Source organism: Phalaenopsis equestris, unplaced genomic scaffold (assembly GCF_001263595.1).
Source record: "Phalaenopsis equestris unplaced genomic scaffold, ASM126359v1 Scaffold000002, whole genome shotgun sequence".
NCBI lineage: Eukaryota > Viridiplantae > Streptophyta > Magnoliopsida > Asparagales > Orchidaceae > Phalaenopsis > Phalaenopsis equestris.
In genome coordinates this window covers 78,438,985-78,466,533 of record NW_018164444.1, presented here as the reverse complement: position 1 = coordinate 78,466,533, position 27,549 = coordinate 78,438,985, and the positions used below count along the sequence as shown (strand labels likewise).

The 27,549-nt window shown below is 32.1% G+C and overlaps 1 protein-coding gene across 5 annotated transcripts in view; it reads right to left on the bottom strand.

Moving 5' to 3' along the window:
• LOC110025960 (protein HASTY 1) overlaps positions 1 to 16,600 on the bottom strand; it is a 115,618-nt gene extending 99,018 nt beyond the window's left edge. For all 5 annotated transcript variants that reach the window (XM_020726707.1, XM_020726789.1, XM_020726874.1 and 2 more), the window contains exons 1-2: positions 16,311 to 16,600; positions 12,873 to 12,974 (exon numbers count right to left, since the gene is read on the bottom strand). In XM_020726707.1, coding sequence (XP_020582366.1) covers positions 12,873 to 12,974; positions 16,311 to 16,421 — 213 coding nt within the window. In that variant the 5' untranslated portion in view covers positions 16,422 to 16,600. The remainder of the gene's footprint in view (positions 1 to 12,872; positions 12,975 to 16,310) is intronic.
• Positions 16,601 to 27,549: the final 10,949 nt, after the last annotated feature.

Genomic DNA, 27,549 nt, shown 5'->3' with positions numbered 1-27,549 from the left:
TGTGCAAACATAAGTCCTAAGTCTTAAATAATTTGCAGGATTGAAATATCAAATAATCATCATTTCGAAGACATAAAGCCGAACAATAGGATAGTTGGGACATCTCCGGGGTTTCTCCTGGATCTGTGGTATCCCCTACTTTTCTTTCATTTGAATTCCTTAAATAATTGTTCATATTTTGAGCCATTCCCATTTGATTTTCCCATGTCCAATTGTGAAAACCTAAACTTTGAAATCTTGAAAACAAACCACCTGATCTTAATCGAGAGTTTTCTTAAGTGATTTCGATCATTTAAGATGTAATTAACTATAGGGGCTTGCCTCTATAGGGAACCAGGAACCCAGATAAAATAAATCCTATCTAATTTTTATGTTAGATAGGGGAACTTGTTGGCCTTTTTATAAAAATATTTCGCAGACCAAACGGATGTCACAAATTGTTTAGTCTAGATGATTAGATCCCTATTACAAAGTAATATATTTATTCTTCGGGATAAGTGTATTGCCTGTAGTATTGTGTTAAATCATCTAAGCTATTTAAAATGTGAGACTCGTTTGGTCTCACTTATTTTAAAAATTAAAAACGTTACTTCTTTAAAAAGGTTATATTTATATTTAAATTATTTTCAAAATCCCAAAATCATCACCGTTTCCAAACTACGAAAGTGAAGTTGAACAATAAAAACGGCCGACAATGCTCACCAAAAGAAAAAAGAAAATGATCAGTTTTACAAGTTTTTAATCTGCCTTAATCAGAAGTTTAGACGAAGACTGAAGTCGCTGTCTCGATAGAAAATGTTGGCCTCTATTCAAGAATTTTTTTTTAGGCTAGTCGTGAAGAGTTCAGAAGAAAAATTATGTAGTGCAACATCGAACCTCCATTTAATATTGAAAAAGAGAACTCGGCTAGTGTCAAACAAGTGTAGATACTTACAAAGAAGGGCGTGAGAACCTATGGAGCGAGAGCATTGAAAAAAAAACCATGGTATACAAAGGAGACATCTTAGTAGAGCTTCATGATAAGGCTGCAAATTGGAAACCAAAATCCAAACGAGAAGACTAAGCCTATCAAACCACTGTCGAAGAAACTAAGGAGCCTTCCACAAACTTAAATGCAATCCCTTGTACCAAGGAATAATTAGAGCACCTATAAAATTGTTTCGATCTTCAAAATTATCTCTAACTTCCCTTGCTCTTTAGTACAAATAAATAACTCTCTAGCCACTTCGTTATTAGGTGTAACTCGTAATTCTATTCATTTTTAAATAATTAATTCTAGTGTAACTGATCATATAATTGATTGCCCTAAATTATGTTCATCCTATAAACCTTGTGCAAATAATAAAAAAGTCAAAATTGTTGATACTTCTCTTTCGTTAATTGTCGGGATAGAACTGTTAAACACACTTCATTGTTAACTCTTCACGATGTGTTCCATGTTTCCAATTTGTCTTGTAACTTATTATCCATTAGTAAAATTATCTCTCACCATTGATATAAATTTAATTTCTAACCTTCTTGTCATATTGATTGTGTATGTGGACGATATAAATCTCATTGAAGATGACACATATGAGATGAACTGCTTGAAAACTTCCCTCTTTTTTTTGAGACCAAAAACTTGAGATCTTAGAGATAGTTCCTTAGCATGTAGGTTGCTCGATCGAAAAAAGAGATTGTTGTTACTCAAAGAAAGTATAATATTGATCTTCTCAAGGAAACTATGATGAGTGGGTGAAGGCCTGCAAACACTCAAAATGATCTTAATTAGAAGTTGGGAAATGGTAAGAAATGTGAACTAATGAATATGGTTCGATATCAAAACTTGATAGGAAAGTTGATATACTTATCACATGCATGACCAGATATTTCCTTTGTTGTTAGTTTGGTAAGTCAATCTAAGCATTCGCCAATGAGAAACACCTTAAAGTTGTTAATAGGATTCTCAAATACCTAAATAATACATCAGACAAGGGCTTACTCTTTAAGAAGACCGCGCGACATAAGATAGAGGCATACACTGATACTGACTAGGCAAGCTCAATTACTGGCAGCAGATCCACGTCCAGATATTGTACTTGTCTGTAGAGATTTGGTTACATGGCAAAGTAAAGAAAAAAATGTGGTTACTCATAGTGCTGAGGAAGAATATAGTGTTATGGCTAATGGTGAATATGAGATGTTATGGTTAAAGAGAATTCTTGAAAATTTGCAGATCCTGATAAACATGTCAATGAAGTTGTACTGTGACAATAAAAAAATCATAAACATGGCAAAAATTTTAGTGCAACATGATCGCAAAAAGCATGTGGAGATTGTTCATAAAATAGAAGATTGATTGTGGAGCTATTTCTGAGTTTTTTATACCTACTACATAACAAACAGTAGCTACATCACCAAAGGACTCTTCAAGTCTAATTTTGAACACTTTATAAGCAAGTTAGGCGTGATAAATATTTACACTACTTTTTAGTATTTTCTATTTTTAGAGTATTAAATTATTGGAAAGTTTTTATTTATGTTTCCTTTTCCTAGCACGGAGATTTTATGACCGATTTTATGACTTTCCTAATTTGGTGGCCTTCGCATACTATTTAACTTGTAAACATTTCTTGCGAAAGTGAAGAGAATAATCATTTTGAATCTTCCAAAAACTTCATATACTACTAATTTTATTTACACTTCATGATTAAGTAAGATTATTTTATAACACAAATTGAAAGTTATATTTACATTGTAAAAACTTTTACTATTTGATATAAGTTCATCAATTTAAGCGTAACTCTTACAATCAAGGCTCAATGGAATTTCCTGATGAAACACAATTGTTAGATAATTGAATTATCTTCCTCTAACACCAACATTTACACGAATTGGACTTCAAATGTTGAAGCCAAAAGCTTAAATTAATAAAGCTAAGTCAAAGTAAAATTTGTCACAAATTCGTGAATAACTTACAAATTGTAGAAAGAAAAACTTTCTTAATGAAAGGGATTAGTAATCCTAATAGTAAATGTTTTAATTAAAACTACATAAAATTTTCACTTGTAAGTGTTTATTGGTAGCATTTGTCATCTTTGTTTGTGTGGCAACACGCTCATATGCAAAACAAATTAAGGCCATCAAGTTCAACTTTTCAAGCTATATTCTCTAAATTAACCACATACAACTCAAATTTTACTCAATAGTCAAACCAATATCAAAAATCAAGACAAATATTCAAGACAACTTCTCACCTATATAGTAAACATAAGGACTACATTGATTAAAAATATCAGCCTAAGAAGATCTCAATTGGAATTTCCTGATGAAACACAATTGTTAGATAATTGAATTATCTTCCTCTAACACCAACATTTACACCAATTGGACTTCAAATGTTCAAGCCAAAAGCTTAAATTAATAAATCTAAGACAAGTAGTTAAATTTGCACAAATTCGTGAATAACTTACAAATTGTAGAAAGAAAACCTTCCTTAATAAAAGCGATTAGTAATCCTAATAGTAAATGCTTTAATTAAAACTACATAAAATTTTCACTTGTAAGCGTTTATTGGTAGCATTTGTCATCTTTGTTTGTGTGGCAACACGCTCATATGCAAAACAAATTAAGTAGCTTATTGAATAATCTGCTGATAAGCTGATTAAAAATAATCTGCTAATAAGCTAGGTGCAGTGATTATTGCAATTTTTTTTTTTTGGAAAAAGCTGAACCGTTACCAATAAGCTCCCACTGCACCTACATCTAGTGCGGTGTGAAAAAGTTGTTTTCTGCGTTTAGAAGTATTAAAAATATCAGCCTAAGAAGATCTCAACTTTAAATCTAAGATTCACATCCCTACAATGATTTCAATTATTAGAAAATTATAACCAAAAAGGTTCCTATCAAAATCAAGTAACCAAATATCATGATAAACAGTTACAAGCTTTCTCAAATGATAGGTTCAATCGTCAAAAAAATTATAACAGGAGGGATTCATATCGAAGTCAAACTCTCAGTTACAACGAAAACCATTTCAAAAAAATAGTCCACTAATGATGGTTGTCTTGATATCAAATTCAACAAAAGGGAATGTTACATGAAGATGACCACAAAATTTTGAGACATTGCACTCTGAGCTCTCCTAATCATGGCCCAATTATAGAAGAGCATAACTGGAGGGAACTCCATTCAAACACACGTCCCTAAAAAAAATATAAAAAAACCTAGATAAACTAAAAAGTCATACACTAATCTACCCACTTCAAGCTAATAGCAACCATCCATCATCTGTACTAGTTTGCTAAGTATAACAATTTTAATTTTAATTGTGGCTCCAAAGAGCGAGTGTCACATATAGTGTATATGTATGATCACACAAAAAAAAATCAAGCTAATATAGATGTAGCACACACCTCCAAATTAAATATTTTGCTCAATATAAATCATAAAATCCATGCAAGATGGTGAGATGTATGAATATAATTTAATACCCAATGTTTTACTTGTTAAAACTTGTCCCATAAATACTTGAACGTAATAGAGCTACATGACTTTTAGAGACCATATAGTCATCAATAATGAAACTAGAATTAAGAAACTTATATGCTTGCTAAGACGTCGCATGCCCACAACTACACTTTCAGGAAAAATTTTGCCACGCGAGGAACAACTTAGAAAAAGACAAGGAATTTTAGGCCTAGAAAGTGAGAATGAGTACATGAAAGGGCGGTTTTTTAGTAAATTAAATAGGAAGTTTTATTTCAACTAGAAAGCTAGAAATCATTGATCTTTCTATCCTTGATGCTCTAAATTAGCCAACACTAAAGCGTCTTTATTAAAAATAAAAACAAGTACTTCATAAAAAATCCATTTTTAACTTTAGAACCACAAAACTTTCTTTCCTCCTTTAGGCCCTTAAACATCCAAACTTGTTGAAAATAAACTCATATTAATAAACGCTCATTTAGTGTGGTCTTCACTAAGAGGAGAATCAACTTAAATTTTACTAGTATTTCATTAAATATCTTACACTTTATTAAGCGTATTTTAAGTTACTCATGGTAATTTCTACCTTAGAAAACTACTAATTTGAATGAATGTAAGAAAGATATTCTACTACTATACACATTTATTTCCCTAAAAATTTGAGGAAGATTTCTATCATTTATAGAGACCCGGGATTGCCACCTTATCTACAGTGATAGACCATCAGCTTTGCAATTCCAGAAATTGTGTTTCATGAACTAACCCCTCCTCATGTTGTGAAGTAGATATTCTCCATAGCTAAGTTGGCGACGATATTGATAACGTATAATTAAATTCAGAGCACATGAAAGTTTGTTATTAACAAAATGATCACCAAGCCATTTTTTTGAACCACGAAACCCATGAACTTACACACGTTGTGATCCATATCTTTGGAATTTGATAAAAATAAAAAATATGGGTTGAGTGGCAATTTGGAAAAATGATGCATTGTTTTGTAAATAGCAATGTTTTGGGTGCATGTGCGTAAATGTCCCTATTCAGAAATATAGAACTTAATAATCTTTTCTTTAGGTTGTTGATCAACTGCTTAAATGTTTGGACATATGAGATACATATCAGTCTACATTCTTTTTTTCTTTTTCTTTTTTTTTTGATGAAATGTAAATCAATTTCTTGGAATTAGTATGATCATGTTAGGCTAGATTGTGTGCAACATTAATGGCTGACTTTTCATTACCACATAACTTCTTATTATCTTCTTGTTTTATTCATAAGTCGTACAAGATAATTTTTATCCATAATGGTTCACAAAACCCTTAGATCATTGCCCAAAATTCAGCTTGAACACTAAATGTAGAGATTACTAACTGCTTCGTGCTTCTACAAGTGATTTGATTTTTCACTCCAAGATGTGCTAGAATCAGTTGTAAACCTCCGATATACGAGGGATCATACTCAATTGGCATCTATGTACGATTCCTTCCTCAGTTTAAGAGATTAAAGATTTTGACATGTTACCTATAGGTGTGTTTCATTAAGATTGTGAATAAATTGACTTTTTATGTCTAGCCTTGTGTGGGCAATATAAATAAGCGCCTTAAGTACCTCCCTTTGTCAACTTTTGGGCTATTACTGATCTATCCAAATTTGTGGCAATAGTCAATTGGACCTTCTAACAACTTGCATGCATCTAGGTTGTCTTCGTTGAAGAGATGAATATCCTAACATTTAAGTATGTCATTTCAATTCCAAAAAAATATTTGAGCTTCTTAACCTTTTACTTGATTCTTTGGATAACTGGCCTTTCACTTTTCTTATTATTTTGAGATCATCTCATATTGACATCATGTCATCCATATGAATTGTGACAACTATAATTTTGTCCACAATGAAATAAATTACCAATATAGTATTAACTTTGTGGCTTTATTTGTAGTTCAACCTTTGCATGGCTTTCGTGAACTTCTCAAACAATGCTCTAGGAAACTTTTTAAGCTTGTGTAGAGCTTTCTTAACCTGCATATAGTTAAATTGAAATGTTGATTAAAACCTGTTAGGGTTCCATACAGGCTTCTTCTTGTTGCCAAGAAAGAATGTATTTTACGTCTAACTATTGTAAGGACTCGTTAAGTTTGGTTACCATGGAGAGAAGCATTAAGACGGTATTTAACTTTAGCACTGGTGCAAGCATTTCTCCATAATCAAATCCATAAGTCCAACTATAGAACTTTTCCATGAGTCTAAATTTATATATTTAAGTGTCCTATTTACATTATATTTGTTAGTGATACCATTAATATTCAATCAATTTATATCGTTCTAGCAAAAATACCAACTTCCATATTTAATTTTCCTTAAAATTTCTCATTTCTTCAATCATGGCATTGTTCCACTCTTTATTCTCAAACAATTCCTGGAAATTTTTTGGAATCTTGGTACAATTTATTGTAATGTGGAAAGCTTAAAGGGATGAGGAAATATTAGAAAAGTGAAATAAAGTTGCTTATCCAATGTTGGATGTATGTTCAGGTTCACTTTTCATATTGCAATTAGAAGGTTGATATTAGGGCTATAAATGAAATCGATCGATTAAGACTCGATCATGTTCGATCAATTTAGTAAATAACAATTTTAAAAGCTTGAAGCTTAAATGAACTAAACATAAACATAATCAAATTTGTTCATTTATGTTCACGAACAAATTCATTTATTGTTCAAAAAGTAACTTGTTAAATACTCGATATTAAACTCAATGATAGCTCGTATCATATATAATATATTATTTAAAATAAAATTTAATTAACAAGAATATTAACTTGTTTGTTGATAACTTGTATCATATATGATATATAAATACTTGATATTAAGTTTATGTAGATTTTAAAGTTGTCATTTTTATTTTTTTGGCAGGATTTAAATTAAATCATGCTTAAATGCTATACAAATTAATCTATTAAATATCTCCTAAGCGAGGGATTTAGGGCAAAATAGAGGAGAAATGAGGTTTAAGATGTTATAATGTTTAGAGTTTATAATCAATAAATTAACAGCTGTGATCAAATTTGTAAAATTATTTATTGCATTTTTTGTATGAAAATCAAGATGCTCGTTTGAATTTTTAGCTCGTTCATTAGCTCATTAAATACTCGTTCATTTGTCATAAACAAATCAAGTCCAAATATTAAAAATTGTAAACAAGTCAAGCTTAAACAATATATGAAAGCTCAACACAAGCTCAAGTCGAACATGAACAACTTATAATTACACCAAGCCAAGTCTCAACTATGACATACTCGGCTCGACTCGGCTCGATTACAGCTCTAGTTGATATCATGAAGGATTTATATTACAAGGGTGTAGATCACGCTTGCACTATAAGGTGATTGATATTACACACGTGGTTGAGCATGCAAATTTCAAATTGAGCTCTTCATTCTTTCTTCATAAGTATACATATAGTAAGGGTTTATGTTCATTAGGTAGCATCTTATTTGAATTATTGCCTGGAGATGCTGCTTCTATGAACAATCTACTAGCAAGTCATGGGGTTATTAGAGACTTTATGGGTCATTTGGGAGGTTGGGAGGTCAAATTTAGGAAAATCAAAGTTTTCTTCGTTTCAAGGCTTTTCCTACACAATAGTAATATCTCGAGAAGTGAATTTTTTGAATCGGGACGGCAGCACAACAACAACAATAAGCCTTTATCCAACTGAGTGGGGTCGGCTATATGAATCTTTTTTCTCCATAGTGTCCTATTTAGTGTCATACTTTCGTTTAATTCTAAAAGATGAAGATCATTATTTATATAATATGGCAAAGTCTTTTTAAGTCAACCTCTGTCTTTCTTAGCATAAGTTGATATAAACCATTTACTCTCCTAACTGGATCATTAGATGGTTGCATTTAATGTGACCAAACCATCAATGACGACTCTCTCTAATCTTGTCTGCAACTAAAACTACACCAACCCTTTCAAGGATAGATTCACTTTGCATTTTATCTCTAAGTGTCAAGCCACACATCCACCTAAGCATTCTCATCTCAACCACACTTAACTCTTTTAAAAGCCAACATTCTAAGCCATAAAGCATTACATGTCTCACCAATATCTTATAATTGGATCATCATATGGCATCACAAACTCTGCTTAAATCAAAGAAAATTTACAATGATGCATTTTATCGCTTTTGGATCAAGTGTAGTGTTTTGTTGGCGTTGATGGACATAGGCAACACTAGAAAATTTGTCGTGGAAGCGCCAAGTATTGTAGACCAACAAAAATTTTGATGAGAGTTTTTACATGTATTTTGTTTACTAAAATTCAATAGGAAGGGGAATTTATTAAGAATATGATTGTTAGTTGGCTTCCCCGCAATAAAACAATGGCCATTCTTATCAAATACTAGGGTCCCAGCTGTTTCAAAGAGAAAACGATTTTTTTCTTTCTATGAGCCATTTTGTTATGGGATGTCAAGAAAAGAGGAATAAGCGTGATGCATTTTTTGTAAAAAAAGAAGATAATGCTTAATTAAAATATTCCTTCACATTATTAGACTAAATATGTTTAATAGTAGTGCCAAATTGGGCAGGGAGTTTTTCATGGAACATGGGATGTTTGGTGACCATTTTGCATCGATGTAGATTATGGAAAAGGGTACTAAGATTTTTGAGTAGCAGCTTAGGGGATGGAAAACGTTGTGGAGTTTGGCCACTTGACATACCTCAAACTAGAACTCTTCATTTTTTATTTTACTGAATAATGTAGAAAATATGAATTGTAGTATGCCAAAAGATGGATGATCAATCTCAATATATTGGGGCCAAATTAGAGCCATTATTTAAAGTAAAATATATTAACAAGATGATGATTTGAGTCCAACAATGACATTTAATAATAACTGTCAGAGATTAAAAAAAAAAAAGCAATGCAATGGAGCAGAATTATCTAGCCTAGCTTGTTTAGCTAGAAGCCTAGCGAAAATTAAAGAAGATGATTTTCTTCTTTTTTTTGCCCCTTTTGGTATAATGAACATGAAATTTTCTATTCACTATAGAACACGCTAATACTATACTCAAAATCAGATACATATTGCCACAAGTAATCATCAATGGGCAGAGGTTGCAGTGCTTACATAACTTGAAGGGAATTATCGGTGATAATTAAGTAGTAGATGAAGTAATCAACGCCAAATGATTAGTAGGAGCATGATCATCAATTTTTTTTTTTTTTGTTGGAAAACTAAACCAAACATCAAGTTTTGAGAAAAGGTATGAACAAAAGAAGGGTGATCTTTCACCAAGCATTAAGGCGGTGGAGGGTCCAATCACTGAGTTGAGATTTTTTAAGCTCTGGTTAAGCCCTGAAATAATCAGAGTATTAATGTCTCCAGGTATGACCTATGTATACGGCAACCTTTTTTTCAGACAATTAGTATTTGCTTGATAGTGTCTAGACAAATTTTGGCAAGGAGACTTTTTTTATTGTACGAAGGCATCTCTTAAGAGTTTCCAGCACGTATTTGGTAAGTCCAACTTTTTTACATTGCAAAATAAGCAATCTCAATTAATGGACCTTTGTGGGGCCATTTTTTCACTTGTTTGGCTCAATTTTGCTTGTATTTGGTGTAAAGACAATAATTAGGGCAGCATTCTCACCAAAAAGTGGTATTTCTAACATAACGCATCTCCCTTCTTCAATTTTAATGGTATAAAAGACTTCATTTAAGAAGAAAAAGAAGACTTTTTCAAATATTTACATGGAAACCTGGTCATATTCAGCATTTAGTCCAGCTAGGAATTCATAAATTTTTTCTACTACAAAAGCTTGTAACATTGCAACATATTCATTGCATCTCATTTTGATACACTGATAACACTTGAGTTCAAACAATTTTTTTTTTCTTTTTGTCACAATATTTGACGACTAAAAGAGTACCTTGACATTGTATTTTTTCCCTAAATCTCAGTGACTACAACGCATCATGCACTTCTGAAAATAATTTAAGAAACTTCAACATCCCAAATATCCTTTATTATAATAGCATGTATGGCCCATTGCCTTCCAGTGTCAACAATATCCATAGCAAAAACAAAATTTGAGAAGCTTCTACAACCATATAGCAAAATCAAAATCTTCACTCAATGTAAGGCTAATAAGGCGGCCAAAGTTTCCCTTCCTCTAATAAGATTTTTCACAATCTAGGACAAAACAAAATAATTTATTTCAATCAACTTGAATGCAGAATGAAGATTTTGATGCTTACTAAGATTTGAATATGACCATTTGATTGGTCAACAGCTTCTAATATAGAAAACATTTAGTTTAAAAAGAAAAGAAGAAATTCTTTTTTGAAAATTGGTGGTGAGGAGCAGTTATCCTTGCAATGGAGCTTCTGATGAAGCTGGATGACAATAGGTGTCGTAATAGCAGATGGAGGCAATGGAAAAGTAGGGCCAAAGACACCGGAGAGATTTTATTGGGCTTATTGTAGGGAAAAAATCACAAACGATGCTTAAGATTCCTTTGTACCTAGATTTTTTTTTAACCAAGAAAAGAGGAGAAATTATCTGATTTTTGTGTGTATAACATTTTGGGTCATGCATTTTTAATTATACAAGAGGATTCTAGGTTACTCGCGAAAACTTCTTCCTACAAGAACTTTAATTATATTGAGAATAAGGAAGATATTCTACACTCTACAGCTTGCATAAATTAACTTTTCTGAAAATCCGAGAGACAATTACGCCCCTCTTAGAGGGAGTGACGCAGGAGCTAAAATTGGGACGTGATACTGTAGCAGCTACAGTACCACGGACACTTTATTGTAGCTGCTACAATAACCACGGGTCCCCCTTACATATATTGATTCCCTACCCATCTACCACCTTTCACTTCTATCCCAATTTCAAATTTCTTCCATTCCCATCACCCCTCCATTATTTATTGTCTATTCTTCTACTTATCTAATTTATCTACTAACCCCCTCTTATGTATACATGTTTTTTTGCTAAAGTTAGGGCGGATTTTGATGAGTACAAATTTCTAAGTGCTGCCTTTGAGGGGTTCTTCCACTCTGGGGGTTGTATCCAATAACGAGAAGGCGCTCGGACTGTAACTCGTCTGAGGTAGTGACTGTCTCCAACGGTCCAGGCGGTGCTCCGACTATAGCTTGACCCCAACAAGATATTTATCATTCTGCAGCCCCTCCGGTCCCTATTCCAGCAGCCACACATCGCCCTCCAGTCTTCTTCCTGCTACCCTCCAACCCTCCCTCTTCATTCAACAGCAGTCCTGCTGCCCTTAGCCCCACCGACACCTTCCCTGCTACAATTCAACGTCTCCACGCCGCTATCCTGTTGGCGCCAGCCCCACCGACACCTTCCTCATTGTTATTTGGCGCTTTCCGCAATTGTCCCTGCACCCTCCAACAGCCCACCAAGGCCCTCCCCGACCAGCCCCTGCCGCCAACAGCCCCTCCCAAAACTGTCCCTGCTACTGTACAGCCACCAGCGCTTGTCGCAGCTACTGTCCAGCCCCGGCACCTATCCCCATTGTTGTCTAGCCCTACCGTCCAGACCCCACCATCAGTCTGTTGCTACCCTAAGCCACTGCAGCTCCCTCCTACCACCCTCCAACAGTCGATGGCCCTTTTCCAACCACCACCCTTGTCTCTGTTTCCTAGATGACCGTTTATGTATTTAGTGTTGCTTTCTATCAGTGTCGTCTTGTCCATTTTTGTTTGCATGTTTATTAGTGTTTATTTCATGTTCGCAAGAATCTCATTTGTATATGTTTCAATTTCATAATAATAATTGTGCATTTCAAGCTGGTTTGGGCTTCCTCCGATGTCAAGGAGGCCCATGGCTTGGCATGTTGTCCATAATGATGAAACGCCAACATTGTCAAGTTAGCCTTTAGGATTGCCATTGGTCATCTTTTTTTATTCTATTTTCTAGTTGAATTTCAGGCATATGTCTGATGTGCAAATAGATTATTTCTTCTTTTAATAAGATGATCTAGCAACGAGCTTTTCAATCAGAAAATAACTGTAATTAATAAACTTAGTATGATAGAAAAAACAAAAAGTTCTTGGAGATCCACAAATAGATGAATTTTCAGTTTACCAAAATTTCATATGGATGTATTCGTAATCTTACGAGTAAAAGTTAAGTTGTAAGGTGCATGTACGAAAAAAAATATTTCCTCTAGGAAATTTCTGTAGGAAGAGAAGAGTGAAAAAACCCACATTTGTATCAAGAAAATATTCAAAATCATTAGATAAATACAATTTATTATTATTATTATTATTATTTCGGCATCAATGCGATATATGTGATGTATCAATTTCAATGGCGACTAATATATTGAAAATTACAACTTTTTGTGGCAAAGAAAAACACCTGTAACATTTTGAAGCCATGCAACCGAATTTCGGAAGAGTAATCCTTGTGAATCAAAAGTAGAGATGTGTTTGCAAAAACACGAATATCACCACCCTTTACCTATAAAACAAAAAAAATTAAAATAGATAAGGAAATTAGACAATAAATAATACAATTTCTATTGCTAATAGGATGAAGTAAGGTACTGAAAAGGGAGAACTAACGAAAGACTGTTTGGCTTCTTGAAAATACAACATGGGAAGAAAAGTGCGCCACAAAATTTACTTTGTGCAGGAATATGAAAGTTAAATATAATCTTTAAATAGCCTAATTACGAACTAGACTTTGCCACTTATCATTCTACCAAACATCTAGAAACATTTTAGATTAATTCCTTATATTGTACATCAGCCACCTCAAAAACTAAGCACGTCAATAAAAAATTTAAGTTAAATTTCATATAGCATTTATGACTTCATCAAATAGTTAGAATAAAGCAAGTTGTGATGATGATGATAGGCATTTGAGACATATAGCTCTCACATCATGAAATTCAGCATTATTAAAATTGATCTGACCCATTGTTCTTTTTACAAATGTTTTTCTAAAGTTTTAAATAAGTTGAATGAAAAATAAAATCATTAAGTCAATCTTCATTCGACTCATTATGAATATAATTTTCCATATTTTATTGTAAAAATGAAAAGAGTCAAAAAACCTTCATTTTCCGGCCATAAAAAGGAGAAGTAATAGTTCATTTATCAACTACTTTCCATGCGTCCGCAGAACATACAAATCATGTTCGAAATGTTAATTTTAGAATTAAGAGACACTTCTACATGAAAGAAAAAAGTATGAATTTTCTTGCTTTCCACCATATATTTATTTCTTTTCATAAAGATGTTGGGTTATGGGGGGCCCAACACACTAAGTTATTCAATACAACTAATAAAATGCAAAAATTTCAAGTTTTGACCAACCAATGGCTTTAAATAGAGCTTAATGACGGAGGTTGAAAGCTCTGATTAACTGAAATTGGAAATTATGAAATCAAAAGCCTATAAAGCAGAGATTTATGTTCATAAACAAAAGTAGGGGGCTTTCATAATAAATATGATGAATATAAATTTGAAAAGAACTTCAATAGTTGATTTAATTTTATTCCCACATGGAAAGAAAGGAAGGAGACATACAGTCAGTTCCACATTTTAACATAGTCCATCAAATGTATTCCTCTGCAACATTACAATGCAACATTACAATGCACGATCATCAATTAAGCTCCTCTGATACCTCTCCATAAATTTAGGGTGTCTGGCCATGTCATGTGATGATTTAGGCTCTCTAAAAGTTACATCTTGGTTACCAGCAAACAAATGATCGGTTTCTCTTTATTCAAATAAATGCAAGAAAAAAAACTTTTAGGATATGTGTAAAAAGTATCACTCCAATTGCTGTTTTCACAAGTTTGATAACAGTTACCATACTTAAACAATACACTAGAAAGTAAAAAAGTATATCCATGCACATGAAAGCCATTTTGTGGTTTCGAACCGGAAATAAACAATATTTTCTTTCCAATCTGCAATCCAAAGAATAACTGCATGAAGCAATTATAAAGTTTTGTACAAATATAATATCACAAAGTCGTGTAGCATTTCCTTCAAAAAATAAATAATTTTCAATTTCATGCTAGAACATTACTCTTAAAAGACATTTATTGTCTAGGCAAATATCATAAATCACCAATGACGACCGCATGATTCAAAGTACTCCTTGTACAATCCATCATAGGATTGGATGAAATGTTAATTTGGTAGGAAGAAGGATTGCAAAATGCCATAGCAACAACTATTGTTTTTCTCCGAACATGGAGAACATAGAGATCACGAGATACTAGTAAAACAAGTTTGAGACAGCAGATTTTGCCCTGCTAAGCACTAACTATCATTGATATGTCATATTGTATGAAATCCAAATCAAACTTTGTTTCTAGCATGCCTACTTTAAAAGATGAAAAAATGTTTCATCTTTGTTCCAATTAATAGCAATCTCCAATTAAAAAATGTCCTCTTGCTTATTCTACACGCGTTCCTTTTAAGACAATGTATGTTAAACAAAACATTAACAAGAAACACAAAAATACATTTGTCAATAGAATAAAGAGTTCATTGGTTCGATGTTCCAAAAATTCATGTGTTTTAGAAATGCAAGAGTATTTTGAATTTATTAAGTTGTCTGGTTGAATTTAAATCAAATAAATAAAACAACTTTCATTTTGTTTGGATGAATTTGAAAAACATAAATCTCTACTCTCTCTCTCTCTCTATTCATATTAGGAATTTGCCCAATTTAGAAGAATTCAAAATTCACCAAAATGGGACTTTGAGGTACTCTAAATTCCTTTAAAAATTTACCTCATTTTTTTTTTCCCTCAAGCAAGGCACCAAAAAAACCAAAAAATCTTGTGCTCTTATTTTACTTTGCACCACTAATACACCAAAACAAATTGCCTCAATCTCATTCCCTCTTCATCAAACCTTGCATAATTGAACCTCTATCCTAGAAAAGCCTTAATCCTACTAAATGTGGATCATAAACAAACTACATTCTAGTTCCAAAAAAAATAAAGCAATCAACTGTGTTAGTTGGTCAAGTCAAAATTTATCATCATCATCATTAGTATTATTCTAGCCAATTGGGATCACTTTATCCTCATTTTCTAACCATTCCAATTGAGTCCTACATAAGCTTCTAAGCTTATTTTCCACAAATCTTTATAAAAACATGGATCAATATTACCTTGGGCATATTCATTTTCTACTTTAACCTTCAACTCTATTTTGTCTATGACAAAATTGTATTTCTATGTTTCATTGCACATGGCAAAAATACAATTATACTTTAAATTAAATTATTTCAATACATTCCGCTCCAGCCACACTTCCAACATAACCATTTCTTGCTTCATCCTATTTATTTATACCACACATCAATATTAACATTCTTATGTTCCTTGAGAAAGTGGTGTTTTGTTCCTTGGAATAGAAAACGTATTTTATTTTTTAAAAAAAGAAGTGTACTTCATTTTAGAAGCTCAAATTGTGTGGAACGAAATCATCACATGTAAATGATTCTATAAGTTTTTTTTTTTGTGGAGCTTAAACACGAATTTTTTTTCTCACTACATCCAATCAACTAATAAAACCTAGTGAATTCGTTGTGTTTAAATTTGGTAAACCAGAGGCGTCGGGCTTCGGACACATAAAAAAGCCATTATTATCCATTCCCAACTCCGATTAACAGTCAAATAATAGCCAAAAAATAAACGGGCCAACAAAATCCTCTAACAGTCACTGCACTTCGAATGCAACTGAAAAAAATCGCGATTTTCATCGGATTCAGAGAACACGAGATGGAAACAGATAAAGTGAGAAATTTGATGAGGATGCTGACGGAATCAAGGTAAGCAACAGCGGCTCTCCGGGCATCAGAAGAGGAAGCCGAGTCAAGTGAAACGGCGATGGCTCCGGCAACGTTGGATGCGGTAGCTTTTCCGTCGTCCATGGCGGGGTACTTCGACTAGAGGGATTTAAAGGCTATATGTATCTGAAGAATTAGATTGATCACAAATGCAGCATTAGGGTTTCGGGAAGAAAGCTGGAGTAGAGCGTCAGAGGAAAGCAAGAAGGTGCAGGGTCCCTTCCTTCCACTTTTGTAGAGACGATGAAATAAATCTGATGCTAATAATTAAAGGAAAGAATAACATACATAGCATTAAATTCGACGCCATTTTTATTTAAATACAATATTTAATCCATTTATAATTAAAAGCACTGAACTATAAGCTTGATTTAATTAGGAGAATGTACATACATGCTACTCAATTTGTATATATATATATATACATATTTAATATCTAAATTTTACCTTTTTTTTTACATTTATGCCAACAAAATCTTTCATATTGCATCGAATATTCCATTAGTTTAACATTTAAAAAATAAAATATATTATTTTAATGTATAAATACGGTGATACACACACACACAAAACGTTGTTGGATCTAACATTGGTTAGATATGATAATACAGAGGAATTTAGTGGCATGTATGTAAATCTTTCTATTAGTTATTAGCATCTTATTTATGTCATTCATTGTCCCAAAAGTGGAAAAATAGAAGGTTGGAATCATGCATGCTATTACTTTGCTTTCATAGTGTATTTCATCCATTTTCCTTAAACCCTGATGCTGCATTTGTGATCAATCTAATTTGCATATATATATAAATTTTAAAACCCTATAGTCTAAGCACCACATCATGAAGGACGAAAACGTTGTTGGATCTAACATTGGGGAGCCACTATGATTTCACTCGACTTGGCATCTTCTCCTTGTGTTATAAGAGTTGTCGTTGCTTGCCTTCGATCCATCAACATTTCATCCCGCTTTCTCATTATAAGTGATTCCATCTTGCGCTATTTGGATTCGATGAAACTTGATATTTTTCTGATAATACCTATTGAAGTGCGGTGAACATTAGAAGATCTTGTTGGTTGGTTTATTTCTTTGTTTTTATTTGATTGTTTGTTGGAGCTTGGAATGGAATATTGTGGCTCTTTTATGTGTCTAAAGTCTAATGGTTCTGGTTTACTTGAAGTTATAAAACACAAATTAAAACATAATTCACTATGTTTTGTTGGTTGATTGGATGTAATTAACAAAAAATTAGGGGTTTAAGCTGTGCAAAAACATATTTGTACATAAAAAATGTGTCAGCAGTGATATTGAGGTGATCTAACAGTCCAGATGAGAAGAGTGCTAAGAGGGAGGGCTCATTAACATATGAAGATGAGACCAACTTATTTAACTGAATGTAGCTAACAAAGCCAAAGCCGACTAAGCCATAAGAATGATAAAAAGCCAACCAAACGATTTGAGTCTAAAAACTAAGATAAAGAGGCATCCAAGTCGAACACCACAAATAAGTTGATCCCACGGAATACTCAATTCTTCAGCATCTTCAATCATACTTGGGACATCCAAATCTTTGCTCATCTATCATCAATGGTCTATATTCAGAGTTGATATATCGAGCGGCAATGCCAACCAAGTCTAGCCTACCAAAGCGGTCTTACTGACTTTAAGTCGATCAAGCTCAGTCAACCGAGCCAAAAGGCGACCGAGCAACTGACTCATTCATGTAAAATATCAAAAATGAAGTATAATCTCCTTTTAATGAAGAGCAAAAATGTAACAACATCATATTATACACAATTCTCTAAAAATAAGAATATCATTTTGTGAATAAATACATGGATTATTGTTTATTATTATTTACTCCTCTCTCTCTCTACACTCTATTCTCTATGTGTGATTCATACACAAATCATGATTCTACATTATAAAATAACCTAAAGGCAATGATTTCATTTCACACAAAATGAGTTTCTAAAATAAAGTAACCTACTTTTTTAAAATAAAATATTTTTTCTATTCCAAGGAACAAAACAGTCTCTCAAAAAACATAAGAATAATATGATTGATTTGTGGTATAAATAAATAGAATCAAGGAACGATAGTGGAATAAAATGAATATGCCCAAGATAATACTGATCGAAGTTCTTATAAAAATTTATGTAAAAAAAATCTTCGCAGCTTATGTAGGACTCAATTTAAATTAGCACAAAATGAGGATTAATCAAAGTGAACCCAAATGTCTTGAATAATATAATGACGATGATGATAAATTTTGAATTGACCAACTGACATGTTTGATTGCTCAATTTTCTTGGAATAACAATGTAGTTTGCTTGTGGTCCACGTTTTCTATGACTAAGGATTTTCTAGGATGGAGGTTTAATTAAGCAAGGTTTGATGAAAGGGGAATGAGATGAGGCAATTTAGATCGGTGTACTGGTGGTTTAAAGTAAAGTGCACATGAATTTTGATATTTTTTATGTTTTGCATGAAGAAATAAGAATACATGTTAATTTTAGAGGAAATAAGAATGCCTCAAAAATCTTATTTTGTTGAATTTTGAACTCATGTAAATTGGGCAAATTTAGATAAAAAAGATGCAAGAGGGGTTGCAGTGGTGGTGGTATTGCTAATCAGCACAGCACTGGTACTATGAGAGGCAAAGTGGGACAGTAATTTTTTCATCATTTTATAAGTACTCCCAAAAGGGTCCTAATGCAGAGTTCGGTGAGGTGGGAGATCTCCAGTAGCACCAAAAATCAAATGTAATAGAAAAATAAGTCATTAATAAAATTAAGTAACAAAAACAAGCAGAAACAAGAAGTATAATATAAGCAACAAAATTAAAAAAAGGAAATTGCAAAATCAAAACATAAAACATGTCGTAAGTATAAAAAGCACAAAAGTAAAAGTAGGCAAACAATGTGAAACATAAAAAGCTAATACTATAATAGATAAAATCATGAAGAAACTAAAATCTAAAAGGACATATCTCTCTAAATTTGTTTTATTGGACAAGTTACTCGATGATGAACATGATTTTTTTATTATTTATGTCATCATCAAAATCATTCATAATTTGAGAAACCCCTTCATAAGTCTTTGTGACATTCTCCATATTAAATGCTTCTTCAATAGAATTAAGTTTAATACAAAAATATGAAATTCATTCTTTTGATGGATGGTTTCAATAATAGTTATATCTCAATAGTTCTTATATATTTATTATTTAAAATGACTGCCTAAATAATTTTATTTATTACTCCACTAGGGTAACAAAGGTAATAAATCTAACATATCTTGGCTTGCTAGAATAAATATATCAAATTATATATATATTTTTTGCTCATCTTAACTTCAGTACTATCACATGAGTTTAGTATTTTTGTTTATTTTATTATGAACATTATCAAACCACTCACAGTTGAGCGTACATACATTGCACGAAACGTAGGATAAATATATCAAAGTATATATATATATATATATTATTATTATTATTTTTTCTAGAATAAATATATCAAATTATATATATATTTTTTGCTCATCTTAACTTCAGTACTATCACATGAGTTTAGTATTTTTGTTTATTTTATTATGAACATTATCAAACCACTCACAGTTGAGCGTACATACATTGCACGAAACGTAACCCGGATATTACAACTACTACATCTGCAAGTATGTCATAATAAATGCTCTCACTATCTGAGTAAGTTTTTCTTATAACACAAACACCGTAATTATATTTTTTCTTCCCTTCACACCAAAAATGTATGTGAAATCTATAATCTTTCACATCAAATATTTGTCATGATGTGACATTACAATTAAGCACCCAAGAAAGATCTCAATATTACGTAGCTTTATTATTTTAATTATGAATCAATAAGAAGTTGTAAAATATATTTAATTTTATTTTAAGTATGAAATTTACATTATGCACTCGTTAATTGAAGAGTTACTTCAAGTATGTATGATCTGAACCGTGCTGAAAATTCTCCTTCAATTTTTTTGCTTGTGACATAATCATCTATATTTCTAAATTGTCAGTGAACAACCTGCTCGTGATTAGTACACCAATATGAGCAAAAACCAATAAAATTTTTTATTACAAAAAATCTTACTGTATAAATATTTAGACTTCATCGTAGTTAAGTTGAACATATAATGTCACTGCTCGAAGCTCTTTATCATCGAGATAACGTGTACTATGCATCATTATAGTTCTCATGATATGTGATGTACAAATACCTTAAATTGTGAAGGCACATCACTGGCAGTTTGATGTGTTTATTGTCCTTGCTCAAAGTAGTATAAATAAAAAATACTTGTCTCGTGCAACAAGTATGTCTCACATACTAAGTCATCAGGATGTGCTTTATTTTTAGCAATTCATTTGATTTTATTTAGAAATGGGCAACATGGAGGCATTTTATAATAAATTATGGTAATAATTCAATCTAATATAAAATATAAAACATTGACAGGACATACCTCTAAAAGAGATACATTCATCTATATTGAACTATACTCTAACATACAGTCTCATAGCAAATATGTGTGAGCAATGCTCCATAGAGTTGAATAAATTATGAGGAAATATCTACTCAAGCTTCCATAATATTAATATAATACGCAAATAAAGATTTTTCAATGAATCAGCTTTTAGAGTCCATTCACACAATTGCTTAAAAATGTATTGATTTCAATCAACACATTAAGTATCGATTTTGGTAGAGCATTGAATGCAATTAATAACAAGCACTGTAAGAAAATGTGAAGGTCATAACTTTTTCTACCAAATATCTTTCATATTCACAAGTCAATGCATCGACTAAAGTTTGACACATATCTAATAGGAAATTTTAGAGAATGCATTCCTTCACACAATGTTCTTCATTATTCCAATGTAAGACAATATATAGCTTTAAACTTTATTAATTTACTTGCAGAAGTTCTAATTAATTCTCTCATAGTACTCCTTCAAATTCAATAATATTTTTACAATATATTTTGTTTTAGCTTTAATACCAATCACATTATTAAAGATATTATAAAAAAATTATTTTCAGTATACATACCATTTAATATTATGTTTATTCAAATTAGTCTTTTAATATGAAAGATCTTAAAAAGTTCATTGTTTCACAAATTATGTATAGCATCAAAATCAGAAAGATGTTTTGAAGCAAGTTTTGGTCTCTTAGTGATTTTTGGTATTTCATTAATCATCTATCACAAATCAGCCCTAATTATCCTCGGAGGATGATTTGATTTCTCAATCATTTTTAAAAAAGACGTTTTTAATCCTTTGGAATGGGTGATCGTGCAAAAAGTATCATGCCGACTCCCCGAGCTTGTTGTCTCGTTAATCTTTGCAATGCTATTTGTAAGGTGGTGGACAAGGTCATTATTAATCATCTCAAAAGTATTTTTCTGACTTTCATTTCAAAGGAATAGGGTACGTTCACACCACGCCGATCAATTTATAGTAAATGGCTAATTTCTTAAGAGATGATTAGTAAGTTAAAAGCATTCTACTACCAAAGCGGGTGACCATCAAAATTGATATAGAACAAGGTTACGATAAAAATGACTCAGTCCACTCTTAAAGGTGTGCTTGAGATTTGGGGTTGTCCGGAGATATTAAAAAATTGGATTCTCGAATGTGTGGAGCAACACAAATTCACATTGCTCGTTATATTAAATTATCTTTGTGGATTGAGGCAAAATGTGGTTTCCGTCAGGGGAGCCCACTGTCCCCATATCTTTTTTATAATTTGCTCGGAGTTTCTCGCAATGGCTCTTTACCAATGATCCTGACGTGTTGGTAATGGTCTCGCTCAGAGCTCTCCCCAAATTTGACACTTTTTGTATGTCGATGATATTGTTCTATTTTCAGAAGCTAACATAACTACTACCAAGTTTCTCATGAAAATCCTACATGAATTATTGCAATTGGGTAAAACATAAAATTAATTCTGCTAAGTCCATGATTTTTTTTAGAAATGCTACGATTACCTGGAAGCAGAGACGAATCTCAAGACTTCTATATGCTTAAAAAATATGAATTTTTCGATTTCATTCAAAAAATTGCTTATAAACTCAATACCCGGGGAAATAGACAACTTTACCTAATATGTCGCTCCACTTTGATCAACACATCCATTTTATCTATGCCTATGTATCTCCTCACACACTAGGATGTGCTCGTCGGCATGAGCTCGAGAAGAGATGTCGACAATTCCTTTAAAATAAGGACCCGAGCCAACCAACCCATCATTATGTTGTCTGCGGCAAGAAATTTTTTTCATACGGAGTGCAGACGCAGCTCTGCGTGTAGACTCCAGCAATATGTCATCACGTGTGCTACACTAGACCCACCTCATAAACATCGCATGATGAACCACTTCAATAACCTTTGTGGTTCCATTTCAATAAGTTCTGAATAACGTCGCAATTAACGTAGCAGTAACCATTCATTAACACTACACGAAGAGCCGATCCAATAACGCAGCGGTCCCGTTACAATAGCCCCCGCATAGCAATTCAATAACGTCGCAATAACCATTCATTAACACTACACGAAGAGCCAATCCAATAACGCCGCGGTCCCGTTACAATAGCCCCCGCATAGCAATTCCAATAACCACTTAAATAATGTCGCGATAACCCTCCAATAACAGCACGCGGTGAACCGCTGGTGAATGTCGAGATAATTAATACTCATAACAACTCCAATAAGTATCTGATAACGTCGCAATAAGCATTAATAACATCACGAGAAAAACCGACCAAATAACGTCACAGTCTCGCTTCAATAACCCTCGTAGAATAATTCCAATAACCGCTTCAATAATACCACAATAACCCCCAATAATATCGTGCGGTGTACCGCTCTAATGACCTCAGCGGTTCTACTTCAATAACCGCCGCAGAACAACACTAATAAGTCCCAAAAAACACAACAATAACCTTTTGGTCTATATCAATATTTTATCATTTTATTATTTTTATTGTTCATATATTTTATTTACTCTTCCTCATATTATTCATATTATGTGCTTTGACTTAATGTTCCATGTAACTTGTGTGAACTATGAAAATACTATTACATTCTTATATCATATTGCAAGAGAAAAAATAACATATAAAGTAGGATATGCTTCACTTATACAAAAAAGTAAATTCTCATTGAATCATATTCTTAATTCACAATATCTTATGTGATTTCATCCCTCTATGCAAAATAACAAAAGCCCAAACTAGGGAGTTTAGACATCACTGCATCATAGTTTAGTTGTACACAATATTTCATATAATGTTAAAGAATTTCAAATAATTATAGATTTATGGTGAATGTCGAGATAATTAATACTGATAACAACTCCAATAAGTCTCTGATAACGTCGCAATAAGCATTAATAACATCGCGAGAAAAATCGACCAAATAACGTCACAGTCTCGCTTCAATAACCCTCGTAGAATAATTCCAATAACCGCTTCAATAATACCACAATAACCCCCAATAACATCGCGCGGTGTACCGCTCTAATGACCTCAGCGGTTCTACTTCAATAACCGCCGCAGAACAACTCTAATAAGTCCCAAAAAACACAACAATAACCTTTTGGTCTATATCAATATTTTATCATTTTATTATTTTTATTGTTCATATATTTTATTTACTCTTCCTCATATTATTCATATTATGTGCTTTGACTTAATGTTCCATGTAACTTGTGTGAACTATGAAAATACTATTACATTCTTATATCATATTGCAAGAGAAAAAATAACATATAAAGTAGGATATGCTTCACTTATACAAAAAAGTAAATTCTCATTGAATCATATTCTTAATTCACAATATCTTATGTGATTTCATCCCTCTATGCAAAATAACAAAAGCCCAAACTAGGGAGTTTAGACATCACTGCATCATAGTTTAGTTGTACACAATATTTCATATAATGTTAAAGAATTTCAAATAATTATAGATTTATGGTGAATGTCGAGATAATTAATACTGATAACAACTCCAATAAGTCTCTGATAACGTCGCAATAAGCATTAATAACATCGCGAGAAAAATCGACCAAATAACGTCACAGTCTCGCTTCAATAACCCTCGTAGAATAATTCCAATAACCGCTTCAATAATACCACAATAACCCCCAATAATATCGCGCGGTGTACCGCTCTAATGACCTCAGCAGTTCTACTTCAATAACCGCCGCAGAACAACTCTAATAAGTCCCAAAAAACACAACAATAACCTTTTGGTCTATATCAATATTTTATCATTTTATTATTTTTATTGTTCATATATTTTATTTACTCTTCCTCATATTATTCATATTATGTGCTTTGACTTAATGTTCCATGTAACTTGTGTGAACTATGAAAATACTATTACATTCTTATATCATATTGCAAGAGAAAAAATAACATATAAAGTAGGATATGCTTCACTTATACAAAAAAGTAAATTCTCATTGAATCATATTCTTAATTCACAATATCTTATGTGATTTCATCCCTCTATGCAAAATAACAAAAGCCCAAACTAGGGAGTTTAGACATCACTGCATCATAGTTTAGTTGTACACAATATTTCATATAATGTTAAAGAATTTCAAATAATTATAGATTTATGGTGAATGTCGAGATAATTAATGCTGATAAAATAAGAATAATAAAGAAGAAGATAATCTATTTTTTATTCATATATATAAAATTTTAGGTTAGAAGATTTTGACCGATAACACTTGACGTAATTCATATCCCATATTTAGCACAAACTTGAATATGAATTAAAAAAACACTTAGCTAGGTATTGCATGATACATGACATTGATGATTTTGAACATTTATAACTATTTTATTCAGCCCATAATTAACATATCATACATGCCATCATTTTTAAACTTTAATACGACAGTATCTTTTTTATTATTAAATAAATATTTATTTTATTAATTGTCCCTCCTTTCATGCTAATATTTTTTAATTTTGTATTGAAATTTAAACATTCAAATGTTTTATTTAACCCTTAAATATTATGTCATGCTTGGCAATAGTCACAACTTTTAAATTTGAGTTCAAATTTGTTTTGGTAAATTCAAGTTTAAATTTAACTATCTTACCTAATAACTAATTATATGTGATATATGATAATAAATATAAGTGATGTTTTTTAAATAAAAGTATTATGAAAATGTAAAAAAAAATTGAAATCTATAAATTTTGGAAATATATTAGTATTCTTATTTATGCAATAAAAATTATTTAAATATTTGTCATGATACATTGTAAATACATTGGGCATGATGGTGAAAAAGCTAAAGGGGCGGTGGTAGAGGTGAAAAATAATTAAATAATTTTATCATTGCTTATCTTAAAAATATTAAAAATATATACTTGAAATATAGGGGAATTTACATACCTAGCATGCAATTCTTATGTATTTACTTATCTCACACATATAATATCATATTTACTGACATAAAACATAACACTTTAATGTTCTTAATTTATACATTAAAATATGTATTTTACCTTTAAATAATATAAAGTAATATTATGATTTTATATGATATTAAATCTTTGAATTGTATGTGTGTAAATATTGAAGTGTAAACATGAGATATGTTACTCTGCATTTATATGAAACATAACGATTAAGGGAGTATTTTCTTACTTTGATTAAGGGTCTGTTTGGGGCAGCTGCAACTTATCCAACTTATTCATATAAGCAGCTTATCTTGATGAATTGCTGATCAACAACTGATCCAGGTAAGTTGGATGACTGTTTGATTTGAGTGTTTGGAAAACATCTGATTTACAGTTGTTTCTGGATAAATGATCATTTTACCTCTGATTAGGATAAGTAAACTTGATGTTTGGTTTGTGCGTTTGAAAAATAGCTAACTAGCAGCTATTTGTAGATAAATGACTATTCTACCTTGTTGAGTATTGTTATTTGCAACAGAGCTGTCATGACTATGTATTTGATAGTTTATAACAAAAAAAAATCACTTAATAACAGTTAAAAAAATGATATACACTTCACTTAAAAGTGAATATCAATAAACCTAAAAAATGAAAAATCATATTAAAATTACAGTTAAAAGTATGATATTATTCATTTTAAAATGCAAAAAAAAAATCATGTCACGGGCAACTTTGTCATGTAGGGATATCAACCCCGATCACTATCGGCAGTAGATTCTGTAGGATTGTCCGCCCACCTGAAGCAGTCACACTTTTTCGGACCGTTTGCCCTTCGCAGACACATGTAGAACTCTCTCCTGTAGTTATGTGTCCAATGTTACGTCAATAATAGTTTTTATTCTGTAGTGGCAAAACACTCGCCGAATGGTCCTTAAAATCCTAAAACACATATTCCTTCAAAGATACATGAGAGCACCCATCGCTCATAACAAAGAGATGAAATTTGTTGGATAAATATATAAGGAAATGGAAATAAACAAAAAGTATATTGAATATAATAACATAAATTAACAAAAAAAAATAAGAGAGCGTGAGGGCTCATAGAACTCGCTACACCAACCAACGAATCTGTCACTACAAGAATACAATAGATCTTGTAAAAAAATAGGCTTCATGTTGCCTTTTCCCCACTTAAAACTAACATTGCGTGTGTCACATATGCATATCACCAAAAAAAGACCATCAAGAAGATCCTCAAAAACAAGATCGCGGAAAATACAAGAGGAATTTGTTTGTCTTAATTAGAATTTCACATATGACACCAACCAACATTGACTGACACACCATCCAAAGAGCCCAGAAGGTCAGACGTCTTTTTGTCGGCCTTACAAGCCCACAAAAAAAAACAAAACAAGCTCTTTCAAACATGTGAATAATATAATATAAAAAGTAACAATGATACAACAACCATAAAAAAAACATAGAGTATAGAAAGTGAGGATAAAACGACTAGTCAACATCTAATGATAGCATATGTGATCCGCTCTATCAAAGCAAACATTTTCGCTGCACCTTCGTCATCACGGGTTTCAAATTTTGGTTGCTCCCTCTTTACTGGTGGTATAGACTATTCAACGTGAAAATCAAATGCTTCATGCGGAACTTGCATCTAATCGTCGTCGACCATAATGAAGTTTGGATCCTACCGAGAGTAATGTCGTCAAATATAGTTGTGTGGCGTCATCAAGGCCACCA